Source organism: Manduca sexta, chromosome 11, assembly GCF_014839805.1.
Source record: "Manduca sexta isolate Smith_Timp_Sample1 chromosome 11, JHU_Msex_v1.0, whole genome shotgun sequence".
Lineage (NCBI taxonomy): Eukaryota > Metazoa > Arthropoda > Insecta > Lepidoptera > Sphingidae > Manduca > Manduca sexta.
Genome location: NC_051125.1, coordinates 10,172,643 through 10,193,365, shown reverse-complemented (window position 1 = coordinate 10,193,365; position 20,723 = coordinate 10,172,643). Strand labels below are relative to the sequence as shown.

The 20,723-nt window shown below is 35.5% G+C and overlaps 1 protein-coding gene across 1 annotated transcript; it reads right to left on the bottom strand.

The window, feature by feature from the left end:
• Positions 1-2,807: 2,807 nt before the first annotated feature.
• LOC115449867 (4-coumarate--CoA ligase 2) lies at positions 2,808-19,268 on the bottom strand. The gene is made up of 8 exons (XM_030177764.2): positions 18,955-19,268; positions 11,224-11,434; positions 10,403-10,759; positions 6,770-6,955; positions 6,111-6,232; positions 5,105-5,266; positions 4,067-4,234; positions 2,808-3,211 (listed from the first exon to the last, which is right to left on the bottom strand). Exons 1-8 carry the CDS (start codon positions 19,180-19,182, stop codon positions 2,918-2,920), a joined length of 1,728 nt encoding a protein of 575 aa, XP_030033624.1. The 5' UTR covers positions 19,183-19,268; the 3' UTR covers positions 2,808-2,917.
• Between the last annotated feature and the right edge of the window lie 1,455 nt (positions 19,269-20,723).

Sequence of the window (20,723 nt, the reverse complement as noted above, 5' to 3'; positions counted from 1 at the left end):
ATTGCGGTAGAATATCCTTATAATTCCGACTTCATCCACTACTCCTTCACTATCTTTACTAATTTAAAACAACTCTTGCACTGTCCAATCTGTACTAATATAGAATATGCTACCCTCAGAAATCAGGACATCCACTAACAGATTCAGTTTCAAATCCAAATTTCGGATGCTTTTCGCTAATAGTTTAGCAGATTTACAACTACAATAGTCTCAGGAAATATTATAATATTATTTTTTTCTAAGGAAAGGTTACAGACTCATTTTTGACGTTTACACGCGACCAGTATTTATGCTATTTAGTTCAAATATAGAATAACGAGTCGCTGTTCACGAGTCGTTCAAATATCCATATTAAGGCGATACCTCAAGGTAATTTCGTCATATTAAATTTTAAAGGCCGAAATATCCATGATTATTAATTATTTTTACGTTTTTCTTTCAACTGCGAGAACTAATCACTAACTAGAGGTGAATTTAAATTCTTTACTTGCCAATACTTGTTTAGTTACCCAGATTAAAGGTGAAACAAAATGTATGAAAATGGACCTTGAGGTATCGCCTTAAATGAACTTAAACCAAACTATTACTTAACGTATATTATAATGCAAAAATACGTGGTAGCCACTCTGATCTCTCAAACAATTGCTCGGATATGGAATTATGTTACTTTTATTCCGGATCGAACTGTGGGTGGAACCATACGCAAGATCTGGTTTTATATAAATGTTACTAAGAATTCCAAAAGGATTTTCAACTATTTACAAACAATACGATGGTTTACCTGATCTTATGTGCTCCGAGGAACAATTTTCTTTAAAATATTAAATAAGCTAGCAGTAGCGAAGCGTCAATACAATCTGATTCCTACCGGCTTTCCTTTTTAGGTTTATTTACGTTTGTCTCAGTTTATTTTTTCTATTCTATTGGCCGCGATACGTTAACGAAGGCTGTTTTTTTGCCTCGAGTTACCTTTTGAAATATTACACCCTTCGCCATTGTAAGCTTTCATTGTGCTTGTCCATCATGAATCTTTAGACACAAAATGTAGTCTCAAAATTTCAACATTGGATAGATTATCCGTCAAATCGGAACACTGTAGTTTTACACTACCGTAGCAACAAGCCTTTAATCTAATTTAATGGACACAAGAGCAAAGTTCATTAAATTTAGCAAGGTATTGATAAATTATATTAACAACCGCAATGCCGTTATTTAAAAATACGATTTCAATTCTATGAAGTCATGACGTAATATACAATATTGTGTTGGTGTATTTTTAACCTTATGCGCTAGTTATTAGGGATTTTTTATTTTCCACAACATTTTTCCTCACCTTGATGAATGTCTGTCACGGATCAATGACTCAGTAAATAAAAACGCGCATCCTTTTGACGTCACAACTCAAAGGTATCTTAGAAAACCCGCATTCGGTACTGTTTGTGAATAATATAAGTAAGGTATGTTATTCCTCGGCTTTGTGTGAACCTGTCATGATTCTTCCCCGCCTTGTGAATTGCGGGCCTTTCAAGAATTGAATTGAATTCCACGGCATCTCCTGTCTGTAATAAAAAGCGACTGATAGGGACATTCGGGGATAGCAAGGGTGGCGGTAATGGGCCGATCGGTCGATAGTGTGTAGTGGAAGGTAGGCATCATGATACCGTTGACGCTAAGAGCGTCCTTCGTTGCGAGGGGACATCTGAGCCCCAAACAGGAGACGGGCTGCACTAGGCGGCACCGCACAGGGACGGCTGCGGCCGACAACTTAGACACATCGTCGTAGGAAACCCGTAGCCGTCTCTAATGCGCCGAAGAGGGCCACCGCGGACTTTTCGTTAGTATTCCGTGCGTAGAGTGTATAGATTCTTCTGCTATTTTTCATGTCCTTTTCCAAAGTGGGGTCGGTAAACACTTTTTCAGGCAGAAGAAAGTGGCTAAGTTTTATGACGAGCCACACTCTGGGCCATGCAGGTGAGGATAAATGGTTCAAAAAACCATGATTTATGATCACGGTTTTTTGTGTAAAATGAAAACAATATAAAATGTAAACAGTAACATTACCATACAAAAGTGGCAATTATTCATAGTTCCTCCTTTATAAATCTTTCGAGTTTGTCGGATATGTTTATTGAAAAAGACATGGACAGTGATGGTGAGCCAACCTATTTTGTATACCTTCATCACCCTGAGACATCAAATGGTTAATCTCAAGGTTTAAACCAGATCATAACAATGCTTCCACTGCTGCTTGGCAGCACGTAAATGTACTTTAATACCTACGACGTCAGACACATATGAGACACCCGTGATCTAGATTTTTCAATCAGAAACCTCGGGGAATTTACTCATTTTGTCATAGAACTACCGACCTATAAGTCAGTTGTAATAAGTTCGAAATGAGTGTGCTTTAATGACATATATAGCAATTATAATGCAGCTGTCAAAATATAAGAATGACGAAAAGAAGTGTCATTGAGTAGTTTGTACTGCAAACCTTAGAGTGATATTGTAATATCCGTCCGGTATTACTGTATTATATACTGTCCCAATGCTGGGCAGGGGTCTCCTCTACTACTGAAAGGGATTAGGCCTTAGTCCACCACGCTGGCCTAGAGCGAATTGGTAGTCTTCACACACTCTCAAAAATCCTGTAGAGAACTTCCCAGGTATGCAGATTTCCTCAAGATGGTTTCTTTCACCGTTGAGTGGTGTTCCTATTATATTTATTATTTTCTTCTTACCATTTTCATATAACAAGAGACATGTATTGTATCGTTTTGATCTAGGATTGAAATAATAAAATCACATCCACTATAAATTATTTTAACTTTAATACCAGCATTTACTAATATCACCATTAAATTATCCTTACATATATTATTATCTACATTAAAATGTATAAAATAGCATTATAATTTCAATTCAAATACATCTCCTTCAACACCTTTCTCAGTATCTTTCCCGACGGGTTTTTCGGTATGCTATCTACAAACTGCACTTGCTTTATTTTCTTGTACGAAGCAACTTTGTTGCTCACAAAACTGATTAACTGTTCGTCTGTTACTGTTGCTCCTTGTTTTAAAATAACAAATGCTTTTGGAGCTTCTCCTGTTACGCGATCCGGTATGCCCATAACTGCTACATCGAAGACGTCCGGATGTTCTTTGATAACGGCTTCTAGTTCTGCCGGTGGTACTTGGAAGCCTTTAACCTGAAAGATTAGTGTTGATTTTATAAGAAAACATGTAATGATAACATAATGTCCCTTTTATTCATGATTTGGTCTATAATCATTATTTGGACGTATTGAACAACTTAAGGAGTTTGCAGATTTTAGTTTGTTTATTATTATTATTGTTTTAGAATAACTGTTTTATTTGTCTATAATTTGCATTATCAGCTACTCATGAGTTTTTGACTCTCATTATAGGTATCCCAAGATACAGGCATAGCCTAGTTTGGGGACCCCTGACAATAATTGAAATGCTTAAACTCATCTATGCCAATTACTGTTTATGTACTTCGTAATGTTATTATTTCTGTGTTCTCTTTGTTGCAATAAATTTAAGTTATTATTACTTATCTGAACCATTTTCAGATATCTGACTACAGGCTTTGATGCCAAAAAGTGAAAAAAGGTCTGTGTGTTGTGTATTCACGAAAAAATTTCGAAAATTGAAAATGATTTACTATATCATCTACAATTTTTTATGGCACACCACATTTACGAAATAAACTATAACGAAAATTAAATTTAAATCTAAAATTAATAAAACAAAATTCGTAATATGCTAAATTAAATTGAAACGGGCCATACATGTATTCAAAATTAGTATTGATCGTAAAAATAACTAGAATTTAGAGGGCTAGGTTAGATATCGTACGAACAAAAATATTATGATGAAACCCGTAGTTTTAACGAGAAACGCCTACAAAAATATTAAACCAATCTTACAACATTGCTTATTTTACGAAGTACACCTACCTAATATATATTGGCATACAAGATTCTTATATCAATATACTCATAGTTCAAATTTGAACTTTATTAACTTGTAATAATTACCTTAATAAGTTCCTTAAGTCTATCAACTATCCACACCAATCCTTCGTCGTTGACTTTAGCAAGATCACCTGTTTTGTACCATCCGTCAACAAAGGATTCCTTGTTCGCCTCAGGGTTATCTTTGTACTGTTTCATCACATTGGGTCCTTTGATTAACAATTCTCCGACCTGCAACGTTTATTTAACCTTGATATCTTGAGGTTGGATATAGGGATGGAAATCAGTTGTTGATAGAGGACTATTATAATAATTTTAGTGGTTCACGTACACGGAGGTTAAAAAAATATACGGTATCGACGGGTGAGATACGTAAACAAAGAAAATTAGTAGTTTGATCAAGTAGAATACAATAAAGATTGTTATAAAGCGGTTAACAGTGAAGGAAAACATCGTGAGGAAACCTGCACATCTGAGAGGTTCTCTATAGGAATTTCGAAGGTGTGTGAAGTCTACCAATCCGCACTAGGCCAGCGTGGTGGACTAAGGCCTAATCCCTCTCAGTAGTAGAGGAGGCCCGTGCTCAGCAGTGGGCAAGTATATAATACAGGGCTGATATTATTAATTTTAATCGGGTAGCAGTGGCAAAGGGTCTAACTAACCCGATTGCTGCTGGCTTCCTTTTCGTAACTTATGTAAAATTTAATTATCATTGGAACTATTTACAGACCGCATTATTGCACATTAGTAATACCCTTATCTTATGTCGGGTTCGTTTTCGAAAAAAATTACCCTCCGCCACTGATACAATATAGATAATAAAAAAGTGGGTATCTATTTGTTAACTGTTTTTTTTTCTGATTATGGTATAAAGGCATATAAACATATATGTATAATATCTTCACTTACACACTCGTTTTTTTTAATTATTTATAAGTATAAAGTACATATAATAATGTAACAAATAATGGCTTAGTCTAACATATTATACTCTATCACGGTTATTTTGTAATTTTTTCAACTTTTATACGATATCAAGGTCTTAAGGAAAGCCAGGACGGGTCATTTAGTAACCTCACTTCACATATCAGATAGCCTTACCTCGTCTGGTCCCAAATTATTGAAATGACTGTCAATAACCCTCGCTTTCATATTCGGTAGAAGATATCCAACAGATTCATAGTTTTCTATATCAGTTGGCATTATTGTGACCAAAGGGCCGCCTTCTGTCATACCGTAGCCTTGTCTGAAAGGAAAGTTCCTCTGAAATGTAACAATAAAATAAAAGATTATTATGTTTTAATATATTTCAACAGTGAAATTACGTACACGATGACTCATCAATATATTTAACGATTTATTTATTTTAGCGCCATCTTTTCATTTTCTTTCGCACTACGCTTCAAACGTGACTATTCTCAAATAAACTCAAGTCAGAACTCTATAGGGAACATGCACAAAGTATAGATGGCAGTACAATACTGACACAAGAACCACAGTATAGATAAAAGAGACTTCCTGCACCTATAGTTTATACGTAATTTTATATATAACATAAGTTATAAAACACATGTGGTTTTCGAACAATTACTTATTATAAATAGATAGCATGGCTAAATATGTTTTTTTTAATGGGGGCCAGTTATTTGGATATTTAGAGCAAAAATATAAGATAAAGTTCAATTCATTACAGTTTTTTTTTTAAAGATTACATTACAAGACATTTTTAAATTCTTCTGGAACTCATACTTATTTATAACGTTTATTAAATTTTGTCGGTTGCCATATACCTAACCGTCGAATGTAAGTACATAGATACTATTCTTTTGATCATAATAAAATTTGATACTATTTGATTTATTTACTTTTATGTGTTGGAACATCCAGATATATACAATACATTATCAACATTTAAATGTTATTTTCACTTTAATATGAATATTTTACGACAATACCAATTATAAGGGTAGAAGATTCAGATAACGCCGCTAGATGACAGAGCTTCCGTCGTGCACGCCCTCTATATACTTAGAAGTGCTTTAATAAATTATTAAATAAATGAAATTTAATTATGTAAGGCATTTGAAAATTACCACAAGATACTCACCTGCGCTTTGTCGAACATTTTTTGTATATCAGCAGATGGCAGCGGGGCAGCGCCTGACAGCATCAGCTTAACATGTTCCAGATGTTTCGGCTTTACTTCAGAGTATGAGCCTAAGTACAAAACTAAAAAAAACGGTATTTTTTGTGATCAAGTGGACAGACGACTTGATACAGTTAGCAGGGACACTTCACTTACTACCAGGTGCAGTGGCAGCCCCGGATCTAAGGGGAGGCTAGCCAGGGCCCACGCTCCGGATGGTGAATTCAGAGGGCGGCAAATTCAAACGTGGCAGATGAATACATAACTCATCATTAACGCGACTTTGACTACGGAGACATACAATACATTTAATACTAAAATTATTTCTCGCGGGGCGCAAAATGATGATGTAGATGACAAACGTAAAAATAAAGGTCGGTGGGGGCGGCATTCCTCAGATTTTGCCCGAAAAAATTCAAGATCCGGGGCTGTGCAGTGACGACACTATGCTGAGCACGTATAAAAAAATCAGCAGTGAACTTCATTTGGTTGATAGCTTCAACCTTGTTTACTTTTGCAAACAAGGCTGTGGGGGGTAGTTTAAAAATTACTAAAATTCTCCTTACGTGACACTTGAGCAATCTAATAGCAATTTCACTCATAAGCTTTACTGAACTCACTCATAGGTGGCGCTAGGTACATTAAGTCGATTTTGTAGTTTAACAAAGTGTTAAGAAATGATTCTGGTTGGAACTTCGGCAGCGTGACCAGCTGGAGGCCCGCCGACATCTTGTGTAACATTTGTAAGCTGAATGCGTACGCGTGGAACATTGGCAACACTACCAACGTTGTGTCTTGGTGAGATTCTGAAATTAAATAAATTAATGTTACTAAGAATGTGCTTTAGAAGCTGTTACTTTTAAGGGAATTTTAGCAGCTAGATATTTTTGCCTACCTTAAAGTATGAGGCTATCTAGATATTTTTGTAGCTAAGTTTGAAATATGTAGCGAACAGTGATCATACTTAAAGGTCATATATTTTAATGTAATGAGGCATAATATAGGTACAATTAGCTAGCACAAGGGTACCTACACTTTGGGAGCCCCTTTACGCTTTTTTGAGATTTACTTTTCCTTTTACCATTATTTTATTTTGATCTCTGTCCCTTGCGTACCACTATTAAAACGAAGCGGCCATGTTCTATGGTCGATGTTCATGGGCTCCTTTTGCCGCATTTAGCCCGTAGCAAGTCATGTCATTGTGTGTAACGAAGCGGCTATGTGTTACTATTAAAATAATGTATTCTGTATATTAAGCATATAAATTACAGCTGACTGACCGAGACTGCCTCGGCGGCGTAGTTGTACTGCATGCTCGGTACGACAGCGCTCTGAGGTCCTGGGTTCGAATTCCGGGTCGAGCAAAGTGATATTTTGGTTTTTCTACTCAGTATCAGCTCGGAGTCTGGAATTTGTGGCCGATATGGCGATAGGCTCGCCCCCTATCACATCATGGGACGTAACACACTTGGCGAAAAGTGGGTGCCTTGGTTGCGCCTCTGCGTTCCCCTTCGAGGATAAATGCGTGATGTTGTGTCGTGTGTGTTGTAAATTACAGCTTAATTATTACAGAAACAAAAATCCAGGTGTTGAGCCAGCCTGACGAACACGAGCGCGCAGCTAGCATACTTTTCGGTATGTCATATAAAAAAATATTAAGAACCGTTTTAAGAGTAACCATAGAATATTCTAAATCTCCTATATTTTAACATATTTTTTTAGAAGTCGTTTAATATTATATTATAAATAAAACTTGGAAAAATTAATTATTTGTATTTTAAATCTTATTTTATATCTGTCAATATATGTATTACATACTTATAATGTTTATATTTTTTAAATGTTATTATTGTGTATTATTATGTATGTTGTTTATTTAATTATAAATAAACACACACCGACTTCTGCATATAAAAGATTTCATCTACGGGTGTCTGGGAAAGATCACTCTTAGCGATAAGTCCACCTATTGTTGCATTATTTATAGTTCATTCTACGTTTTTGTTTACTTATGTGGTGTTTAATAACGACTTACCTATCTAAAAACAATGCAAATTTTAACTGCTTCCGTAATTATTTATGATCAAGAGAAGTAGAAGAACGATAGCGTATAACGTACAAGACGATACTTATATCATGTTTTGAATCATAGAATAATCCAAATTTGTTATTAAGCTATAACATATATTTTTTAAGATCAAAATTATGGATATATTATCATCGGCAAAAATGTCATTAAAAGGTTGTTTTGAAATATCCAAACCCAAATTCTCCAACACAATGATGACGCTGACCTTTAGTCAATGGATAATAATATAATTGACCAATTACTTCCAAGAAGGCTATTAACCACAAACTTATTATTCATAAAAATATAACTTCGATTTTAAAATCTTGTTGGCCTTCAATGATCAGTTATTATTTACTATTATATCCAACACAATGGAGGACACAATCCTTTTTTATAACGGCTGTCTTTTAATTGTGCAAACGCAATAGATGAAAATACACGTCTACATTTACATGATAAGTTTGTATATCGGCTATTGAAAAGCTAATTGACTTAATCGACATTTTTTGTGATACTCAGTTTTATTCTTATTTAAAATCAGCACGATTTTCTATTGAAATAAAAACTATTTAACGGATTTTATCACGGTTTTTTATATTATTATTTTCTCCCGACGTTTCGAAGACTTCGCAGCCTTCATGGTCATGGGGGGGACTGAGGTGTTGTTCATCCGTAAAGTCAAAGTTACAATATCTACCTACATTTTTCAAATATACAACTTTTTAAATTTTAGCTGTTGATGGTCCGATCGACCGTCGAAACGTCGGGAGAAAATAATAATATAAAAAACCGCGATAAAATCCGTTAAATAGTTTTATTTCAATGTCTAACATTCGCGTAAATATAAGAAATCATTACAATTTTTTTTTATTTTTAAGACAGTTAATTTTTTCGGAAATAATGTCGCTTAAAGTAGTTAGCTTTTCAACCATCGATATTTAAATATGTTTGTTTTAAGGAGTAAGCTTTAGATCTATTATCTATGTAAATAATGGCATGGAATAGTTTAGACGTAATCTTTAATCTTTTTGAGGAAAATGTATTCTCGAAACACATTGATATTCTAAATCTGAATAGCATCGATATATTATGCGCACAACGTACTAAGTTTTGGCGTTCCGAAAATTCACTGTGTTCAACTGAATTGAACAGCAATCTATACAACTGCTTTAGTATCGTCAATATTGACAGCTTGTGGTTGTACCTATAAGGAGTGGCGCTTATAATATAAGAACTCGAGTCTAAGTGTAAACCTGGATGTGAATAATATATAATATATTAGTTAAATAAGTAAAATTGTTTGTTGTTCAACCCTCTTATTCATAGACGTTTTTTATCTAAGGACGGAGCAAATCTGTGATAACAAGTCTGTTTCCCAGTGCTGACAGCATCGCAGCCTTCGCAGTGCGTAGCCATAGGGCCGTTGTGATTAGCTAATACTGAGATACAACAACATTAGCAAATCACAACGGCTTAAAAATAAAAATTCAAGATCCGGGACTGCTATCTGCATGATATTCATAGAAAAATTTTAGTGAGGCCTTTGCCCACCATTGGGACATTAGAGGTTGATACAATACAATCTGCCAGGGAATGCATTTTTTCTTTATTTAAGGAGCTTGGTCGTAATTTCTTGACCATGTCACTGCGTATGTTCGCTTTCCACGGTTCTCGCACACTTCTCAAAAAATCTTTTTTAAATTACTCTAGTCTAGCCCCTACCGACTCAGGAATCAACAAAAACTATTTATGATGCCCACATTGAAACCCAGAGTAAGAGGTCCACTCCGCACACACTCCGACAAAATATGATGTACAGTCTTTAACCACACAGTCGAAGCAATTTGGGGAGTCTAGCGCCCGCACAAAATATTTAAACAAGGCAACGCATTGTAGAGCTTTTTATTTTGCAATTCTTAATAATATTGCTTCCATTAACACAACCATGGCTATAACCTTATCACTACTGCCGACCAAGTGGATCGACACTGAAAAAGTAATTTTCATCCGTCATTACTAAATACACTTCCAAATTAACCGTACATGCTCCATCGGGATTAAATGGAAGGAACAGGAATCATGTACGGAAAGAAATTATTATGGGTACCACCTGTTCAATGCGTTTTATCCTATCTAAAATTTTTGATTTAAGATATCTTGAAATATCCTTTGTAAATCTTACCTGTGGTATACGAATATTGTCTTAATTCGGTGTCCTGTTGGCAACAGTTAGCAACTACATTAAAATGACTCAGTTCTGCTGGTTTTGGCAATCCTGTCGTACCGCTAGAATACATCAAAAGTGCAACGTCTTCATGACTTCTTTTCACTTCATTCAAAACAGTCAGATCAATATGGACTTCATCGATTAGATCTTTGAAAGATATAGTTCCAACTGGGGCTGGTTTTTCAAAATTCATAGCGATGATTTGTATGTCTTTTTTGGCTAGTTCTAATGCTTTTTTTACATTTGGAACTATGTCTGGATGAGTAACGATAAGCTTGGCGCCGGATGAGTCTATTTGTCTTTGAAGTTCATCTGCAAATATTAAAGTACAGTACATAAAACGAATCACATACACTAGTGTTAAGGGCTTGAAGCTACTATGCCTCAGTCCCAATCCTATTATAGAAAAAAAAAAGAAGTATCGTAGAATGTCCTCCATCTCCCTTGATACAAACCATATTCAATTTTTTTTAATGCTTTGAATGATGAAACGTGCTTACCGTTCGTGTGATGGTAAGCGATACAACTGTCCATAAACAATCGAAACACCATCCAACACCTTGAATTACAAAGTATTGTTTGGTATTCCATTGCGCTCGCCATCCTGAGACATGAGATGTTAGGTCTTATTATGTCCAGTAGTTACACTGGCTATAAGGTTTTTCAAACCGCTGCTTGACAGCAGAAATGCTGTAATACCTACCCAGGCGGACTCTCACATATGAGAGACCTAATACCACCAGTATTAAAGATCCTGAAGATGCTATATTACTTACAAGGTGTGTAAACTGGATTCATAGTAGTGACAATGCCACCAGCGGTCATAGTTCCATACACTGCAATGGGAAACTCCGGGCTATTTGGAAGTATTATTGCGACTGTATCGCCATCTTTGATTTTGAACTTGCTTCGTAAATTCGCTCCGAATATTTTAGAGAGCCTGTATACTTCTTCGTAAGTATATTTTCTTTTTGTCACGCCGCATACCTGCAAGTAGTTATAATAATAATATCAGCCCTGTATTATATACTTGCCCACTGCTGAGCACGGGCCTCCTCTACTACTGAGAGGGATTAGGCCTTAGTCCACCACGCTGGCCTAGTGCGGATTGGTAGACTTCACACACCTTCGAAATTCCTATAGAGAACATCTCAGATGTGCAGGTTTCCTCACGATGTTTCCTTTACCGTTTAAAGCAAACGATAAATTCACAAAGAATACACACTTGATTTTAGAAAAGTCAGAGGCGTGTTCTCTTGGGATTTGAACCTGCGGACATTCGTCTTGGTAGCCCGTTCCACACCCAACTAGGCTATCGCCGCTTGCGAATTTTTGACATTGACAAACTAAACAAATAATCGGAAACAATCGTGGAGTAATTTAATTTTAATCGCGTTTTTATTCATTATGTTAATGTTTAAGTTAAAATTTTTAGTATACTTTTAGTGGTAGATATAGATTACTAGCTTGGTTTGTGCGCAAGAGTCCATTTGGTTTGGTCCTGTCAATTTACGTTTTCATATGACCGTGCATTGTGTTCACTGCTATGTTCTGTATATTCTGATTATAAGACCGACTGCCTCGGTGGCCTAGTATTAGGGTATGACTGCAGCACTGAAGTGTCGAGTTCGATAAACGAGTCAGGCAAAGTGATATTGGGATTTTCTTCTCACTATCAGCTCGGAATCTGGAATTGTTGCTCGATATGGCGATAGGCTCGCCGCCTATTTAACCATGGGACGGATTACCCAGTTTACCCTCACTAGTTAGGTGTTTGCCTGTCCTTTCAGAAATAAAACACGTGTGTGTATGTGTGTGCGCGCGCGCGTATGTGTCTGTGTGTAAAATAGACTTCTAAAGGTTGACTTTATCTATATATATAAAAGAAAGTGGTGTTAGTTACACTATTTATAACTCAAGAACGGATGAACCGATTTGGCTGAAAATTGGTGGAGAGGTAGCTTAGAACCAGGGACATAGGATACTCTTATCCCGTTCCCACGGGAACGAGACGTGACATATGACGTGGTATAAGAAAGAGAAATTTGGTATGGAGATAGTATAAGACCCTGGGAAGGTTATAGGCTACTATACCGTGAAAATATATAGTGGAACTTTTATCCCGGAAAACTCGTTCACGCGGGCGAAGCTGCGAGCAAAAGCTTGTTTTAGATAAAGAAAAAGGAATATTTCTATTGAAAATGATATGTAGAAGCGTTTCGAAATTTGAACTAAGGACTTTGCCCTTAGACCAACCGAGCGGGTAATGACCCACCCGGATGATTGTATGACGACATTGAGTCGTAAAACCGGTGTAACCAACATGACCATTCCACTGATCATAGTGATCGTAGCGATAAAGCCGTTTTACGAATATAATTGTTTGTTTGATTTAAAAATCGTTTATTGTTCTTAATATACTCGATGGCAATGGTTTTCGATTGTATCTACCTTTTTTGAAACATAGTTGTATTGTTTTATTTAAAAATTCATTAATTTTAAAAATGCGGCGATAGCCTAGTTGGGTATGTAACGGACTACCGAGACGAATGCCGTAGGTTCAAAACCCAATGGCACACCTATGATTTGTCTAGAATATATGTGGATATTCTTTGTGAATTATCGCTCGCTTTAACGGTGAAGGAAAACATCGCGAGGAAACCTGCATACCTGAGAAATTCTCTATAGGAATTTTGAGGGTGTGTGAAGTCTACCAATCCGCAGTGGGCCACCGTGGTGGACTAAGGCCTAATCCCTCTCAGTAGTAGAGGAGGCCCGTGCCCAACAGTGGTGCAGTATATAATGCAGGGCTGATATTATTATTATACATTAATTTATTGCCAGTAATTACCCAAGCACCGCAATTATTTCGCAAAAATAATAAATCAATGTCAGTTTTTTAATTTATGTGAGAATTCGTTTTTTATTAATATCCATTGAAGTTAAGCAAAAACAAGTTAACTTTTTCGCAATTGATATTATTTAGGTTTAATAATAAATATATCTAATTTGAATTTCGAAACCTTAGCCACGCTTGCGGGATTGACAGAAATGATATATGTATATAGATACAACTACAAATTTCATTATCGTGCGACTTGCATGTATTGAATAGAGAAAAATACAATTTCCTGTCGCAGTAATCGAAGCGAGACCCAAAGCATATTTTGAAAATGAATTCGTTTTTGCTCGCGTCTACAGCTGTGTGTAGGTACTTTTTAACCGACTTAAAAAAGGAGGAGGTTATCAATCGACGTGAAGGTTTTTTGTATGTTTGTTACCTCAGAACTCGCTCATTTATGAACCGATTTAGAAAATTCTTTTTTATTCGAAAGAACCTCCAGATTGATCCCATAATTTTTTTTTCGAAATCGCTTCTTTAGTATCGTTTTAAAACAAAAAAAAACTACAATAATTATGTCGTCCAAATGAACAAAATCGCGAATTTTGCTTTCTTATGACATTTTTAGTTATGTTTTTGCATTGGATTTGGTTGAGTGTACTTCTTACATATTTATACATATAACTTTGTTATGTTATATGTATAACATAACAATGTTTATGCGTCCTTTTGCCCGTGTTAGGTACCCCTCCCTGTAGAGGCGTCAATTTTCGCCGCGATAGTCGTATTGCGTGCGAAATACATTAGTTGTGTTTTGGCATTGGGTTTTGGTTGAGTCTACTTCTTACATACAAACATATATATAGCATCACACTTTTCCCCTATTCAGAGATAGGCAGAAGTATAACACCACAGCGCGATAGTTATACTGTTTGCGAAATATATCAGTTGTGTATTTGCGTTACGTACGTTTGAGTCTACTTCTTACATACATATATATAGCATCACACCTTTTCCCCTTTTCAGGGGTAATCAGAGGTGTAACTACTAAGCGCGATAGTCGTATTGTGAGCGAAACACAACTACGCCATCGAGACAGTCTATTTTTAAATAACACAAAAAAAAGCATACAATAAAAATAATTTTAACAAGAAATTAAACCGCCTTCAAGAACCACTCAAAACCAAAAAAATAATTTCACATAACAGGTATATATTGGATACCAATTTTGGAGTCGGTGCCTAATTATTTTCGTATTTCGTGTTTCAATAAAATGAATTGTGATTTTTTTTTTAATTTATATACGTACTTATAATTAACATAGCAGTTTCACAAATAAGTTAACCTTCTCGGGACAAATTGATTAATTTATTTACAGACTAGGTTTTGTTGGCTGCTTTGGCCGGATGAAAGTGTTTTCCGGGATAAAAGTCCCGCTATTTATTTTCCCGGATAAAAGTAGCCTAAGTCCTTCCCAGGTATCAAACTATCTCCTTAGCAAATTTAATCGAAATCAGTTTGGTAGTTTTTAAGTTAATCGATCATATACATACAGACAGCTTTTGGTACTTTGTTTTGTAATATATATAGATAGGTACATGCTTTTTCCTTATGCAAGCCGTTTACGAGCGATAAATTATGCCCAAAATACCGCCTCAGGTTTACCTCATACCTTCTCCATTTCTGGTCACATCGTCGCTCTATCGTTTTGTATCGAAGGAAGTCATAGATAATATTTGACAATACGGTTTATAAATTGGCCGTGTACTTATCTCGGTGACGTAGTTCTATTGCGTGCGCGGTATAGCTCTCAGGTCCTGGGTTCGAATCAGGTTCAAATCAAATCAGAAGGTCTACTTCGATACACAATCTGTAAGTTCGGATGACTGATCGCGCGTTTTATTACTACGAAGTGTTACGGATCCGATGACGGATTCGATCCGTTCATCACAATATTTCAGACATGGAATTCGTAAGAACTTATGGGGTTTCGGCATCCCTTCTTAAAACCATCTGCGAGGATAAAGTTACACTGCTTCCTCAAAAGAAAATTATACGGGAAATTGATCCTACCACTAAAGTAAGCTACAGAACGGTGACGGATCCGAAATAATTTGGTAGTATAGTTAAATCCGAAGTTCGTCATTTCGTTTCGCACCGACGTTTCGACGTTCGCTTTTCGAAGTAGACCCTCATGCCTGCATGCATTATTCAGCTTTGTATCAGATCAGGGTCAGAAAGTGTCCGATATGGCGAAAGGCTCGCTCCGGTCACATCATGGAAGGAACATAGGCCAAAAATATGGTTGTCTGGTTGCACCTCTAAGTACCCCTTCAGGGATGAAGAAGTGATGTGTATAGTACTTATCTACTATATATGGATAAGCAGTAGTAGATGCTTTTATCAGTAATGATCGTCTTAACAATCGGATATAAAACATTTAAAATTATTCCAAAGGGTTTTATTATAATTGTTATATTTTATTAAAAAATCTGTTTATCATTATTATTATCGCATCGCAAATTTAAATACATTAAAACAAAATGGTTTTTTTTTTGTAATTTTATTTACTTGCCAATCATTTTTAATTAACATCGCAGTTTGCCAAGCAAGTTAACCTTCTCGGGACAAATTGATTTATTGATTTACAGACTAGCTTTTGTTTGCTGCTTTGACCGGAATAAAAGTAGTCTAAGTCCTTCCCAGGTATCAAACTATCACCCTACTAAATTTACTCGAAATCAGTCCGGTGGTTTTTATGAAAAAAAATATTGTATTTTAATTTGGAAACTTTAGCTCACGCTTGCATTCGTAACGCGGTAGGCAGAAATACTAAACAGAGCCGAACGGGAAAGTCCAAATGTAAGTCGTACGATAATGGAATAATTATGATGATGATGATTCAATCAAGTGAAAAAAGCGATTTCCTATTATAATGTTATTGTAATAGAACTAAGTTTCCCTTGTGGTTCAAGCCATGTGTAGGTCTTATTGTTTTAACATTGTTCCTTTATACTAAGTTTGAAATTTGCATGAATATAAAATAATCTCATTTGATTATCATTATCAAGTATTTTATAGTTATAAATGCGTCGATAACCTAGTTGTATTACACGCGCGGTACCATTATCGCTCTGAGGGCCAGAGTCCGAATCCTGGGTCGGGCAAAATAGTATTGGGTTTTTATAAATGCAGTCAGGAGTCTTAAATTTGTGTCTGATGTGGTGATATCCGTCCCTTAACACATCATGGGACGGAATACACAAGGTGAAAAGTGGATGCAATAGTTGCGCCTCTGCCTACCCTTCCTTGTTATATGGGCGTCTTGTAACAAAGGTCCGATTTCCATAAATGTCTTCATTTACAAATTTAATGCCGTCGATACATACAAGGGGCAAGGGTCATGTCAGAGACTAAACAGCTGATTTTATGCAAAATGACTATAAAGCAAAGAAAGGTCTACCTTTATATATGTATGTATATTTTAATACAATATGTCATCAACTACTAACTACTACTTTCAACACACACATTTGTAGTTATATAAAAATAAATACAAATTTCCGTGTATAGTGTTTACTTGCTTAAGTGCGACTTTAGAAGATTTTTATGGTCATAATATAATGAATTCACTTAATTTTCTTGGTTTATAATAATCATAAAAAAAATAATCAGTTTTCTTCCATCTTTTATTATGTAACTCCTATTTAAGGAATGTACCCAGAATTGGACAATAGTGAACAATTGTTATAAAAACTCAATTAAAGTATTGTCCGACCTGAAAATGGAACGCTAGACATCTCGTCTACAACCCATATAGACCAAAACAAATGGCGGCGATACACAGGCAACCATGTTACAGCCAACCAAAAGCCATGTTGTACTGCAATCATAGAGCAAAAAGATATATGTGACATTTTTAAAAAAATGAGTTAACTACATACAGTTTTATTTAAAAAAAATCGCGAAGCTATGCTTAATTATGTTTTGACTAATCTGCTCTTAAACTTTTAATCAGTGCTTAACTTATTCTTACTCAAAAACTTGGACTAAAAAAACAATAACGATGAATAAATTACCAAGCAACACATACCGAACTTTACATTAGAGCAAATTATAATTATCGAAACTATTTTTTTTTACAATAATACTTAATTTTAAAACACAAATTTACTCGATCGGCTGTAAGTCAAAACCCGGCATCTTGCCTCTTAAGTAGGTTTAAACTAGGAACCGGTCATGTTTTTGACAGCTATTTAACCAATTCTTAATCATCTCTTAACGTTAAAACAAGTTTATAAGATTGATGATATATAACATGCTTTTTATTGCCTTAATAGGCAAACGAGCAAGCGGTCCGTTTGATGGCAAGCAGCACCCGTCGCCCATGGACTTTGCAATGCCAGAGGCACAGTCAAGCCGTTGCCTACCGAGAAATGACCACTCTGTAAGCCTCGTTCAAAGGATAAGTCAACGCGCTTGGCGAACACCGATCCGAGGAGTTCATTCGAAATTGTTTTTATTAAGTTGTAGCGGTTGTTTGCGACTGTACCTGTGTAGTTTACTTGTATGTAAAATATAAAAGTCAGTTGCACTTGACTAAGAACACTATGTACAACCGTCGAGTACAATAAACAAGTTATAATTCCGTGTTTTCATTGTATGGTCACCCCCGCGTACTCCTTACAAAGTTATAGTATACAAATAACATTTGTAGTAGGATTTAGAGTTTAGTATATTAAATTGACCTTGTTACCAATAGTACCCAAAGCCGATGGGAATGCATGAAAAGGTTGATGAAGGTGGAAGAAGCGCAAGAAGTATGCCAGGATCGTGTAAAGTGGCAATCTATAGTCTCTACTTACCCCTATACGATAGAGGCTTGATACTATGTATGTATGATTGCTATTCTATACACTTGATATTCACACTTCAAAATACAGTACTTTCCGACGCTCAGTAAAACACATATTATCCACAGCACCCAAGTCAAATACAACGTCCACATCGTCTGCCTTACCTTAGCCAACATAATTTATATTTAATATTATTATTTTTATACTAAATAATATGTACGTGTCACCTAATTTGAAAAAGTTGTACTTACACTTCTATTTGGATTCTGACTAGCCATTGGATCTACTGTAATGTAATTTAGATTATTATTGTCAGTAATCTGTTTAGTGTATCTTTATAAATAAATAAATCAAACCTAACAGCTCAAATGATAAACCCTTTCAATTTTATCCTTGGTGCTTTACATTTGTCTTTTTAATTGTTATAAATTTATATAGAAACATTTGGCTTTTCCAGTTGTTATTATGAAAAAATATCTTTTTTTTTATTGCGGCAGTACAAATACAAACACACGATGATATTAAAAGAATAATTTACTAAGTTTTAAAATTTGATACCACAAATCGGTTTGGAATTCAAAGTTCTGATTTTGCAATCGATTTCATAAAGCAGGAACACGTTGCATTCAGGCCATTTTTGACAGGTGTGTATGGAAATATTTAAGAGAGTCCTATGTCCACCAGTGGACTTTAACGGCCGATGATGATTATGATGATGATGGCATTGCTAGTGTTTATGAGAGATCATCCTATCACCATGGTTTTTTTTATATATAATTTAGTTGTATTAAAAAATAAATAATATTTACCACAGCAGTCTTAGTCGGCCATTTATCCAATTTGCTAAACACATATTCGTGTACAGTTGTCATTGGAACTTCGACATCATGGTACGGAGATAAAATCACTTTTTCACTGGTCCAAACATTGGTTTTCCTGGCGAAACTCGCGAGTCCACGGCGCAACAACTTTGACATGTTAACGCGGTGAGATAGCGAACTAAAATAATGACACGCGATACGAGTTACTTGCAACATTATTGTGGTAGCTATATAAAATTAGCATTCTTTTATTGCTTTGAATGACTAGACGAGCTTGCCATTCGCCTGATGGTAAGCGATACGACCGCCCGTAAACAGTAGAAACAATATCCAACTCCTTGAATTACAAAGTATTGTTTGGTATTCCACTGCGCTCGCCATCCTGAGACATGAGATGGTAAGATTTGATAACAGTGACCCCTTAGTTTAGTACAGTAACTATGCCAGAAGTATTTTTATTGTTTTCTAATGTTTATGTGGAGTCTTGTACTAGTAATAAATTTGTAAGGCTTTCTCTTCTTTTAAAACTCGGCCCACAATGATTTTTTCATTAAATGTGAGACATTAAAATATTTTTTTTTTTAACTCCTATTATATTTGGGTAATTTGAACTAAATACTGGCAAATGCAACGATAGCTTTGACACAAGGTGGACAGACGATGTGCTAAGTCATAGTTCAAAGGAACTCGCTGCGTGTGCGCCGCTTCTGATAGGTTGGTCTAATATGAGACATACTTATATTTTGTTTTTGGTATTTTGAAATTGATTAATTAAACAACATCAAATCTGTATAGATGTTATGGTTAAAATTCTAACAAAATCATTCACCACACATGGCACTAAATAAAAACCCTGTGACGTTATAATCAACAATTATTTAAACCTACTTACTAGTAATCTAAATATATATAACTCAAAGGTGACTGACTGACTGACATAGTGAAATGAAATGAAATTGAAATGAAATGAATATATATATAACTCAAAGGTGACTGACTGACTGACATAGTGATCTATTAACACAGCACAGTACGGCCCGAGCCACTGGACGGATCGGGTTGAGACTTTGCATGCATAAAGCGACTATGACGTAGGCATCCCCTAAGAAAGGATTTTAATAAATCCACCCCTAAGGGGATGAAAGTTTGTATAAATCTTCTTAGATTTTCGACTGATTGAACTGAAATTAAAGATTGGAGCTACCATGTTGAAGACGTTCGCTTAAATAGGATTTTGATAAATTCACCCCCATGGGGATAAAATTAGTCTGAACCTATCAGTACCGGGAAAATATGTAGCAAGACTTTTATCATACAGTCGACTTTTATCCCGGAAAACTCCTTCACGCGGGCGAAGCCGCGAGCAAAAGCTAGTAAATCATAATTTACAAATTACTTTTTTATTTACTTATAGACTTACTTTACAGCTTATACGTTTGTGTATACTGACTAATCTCTGAAAATTCGGTATTCTAAATTCTTTTTATATTACAGATCAATTATGCCCCAGTGCTAAAGGACCTTTTATTCAAGAAAATAAACTTTAAACCATTTAGTTAGTAGCAGAAGGCGGACCGTTGGATCAGTCAAAAAGGTTGACGATAGTTACACGACCCTGAAATTGTCATAAAGTATTATTTATAAAAATATTTTCCTACTGCTTGGACATAGCACTTTATATAGCCAAGGCTTTAATTATAATAATAACATGATTAATAGCCAACATTCATTAAAGCACATGTCATCATAAATATAAT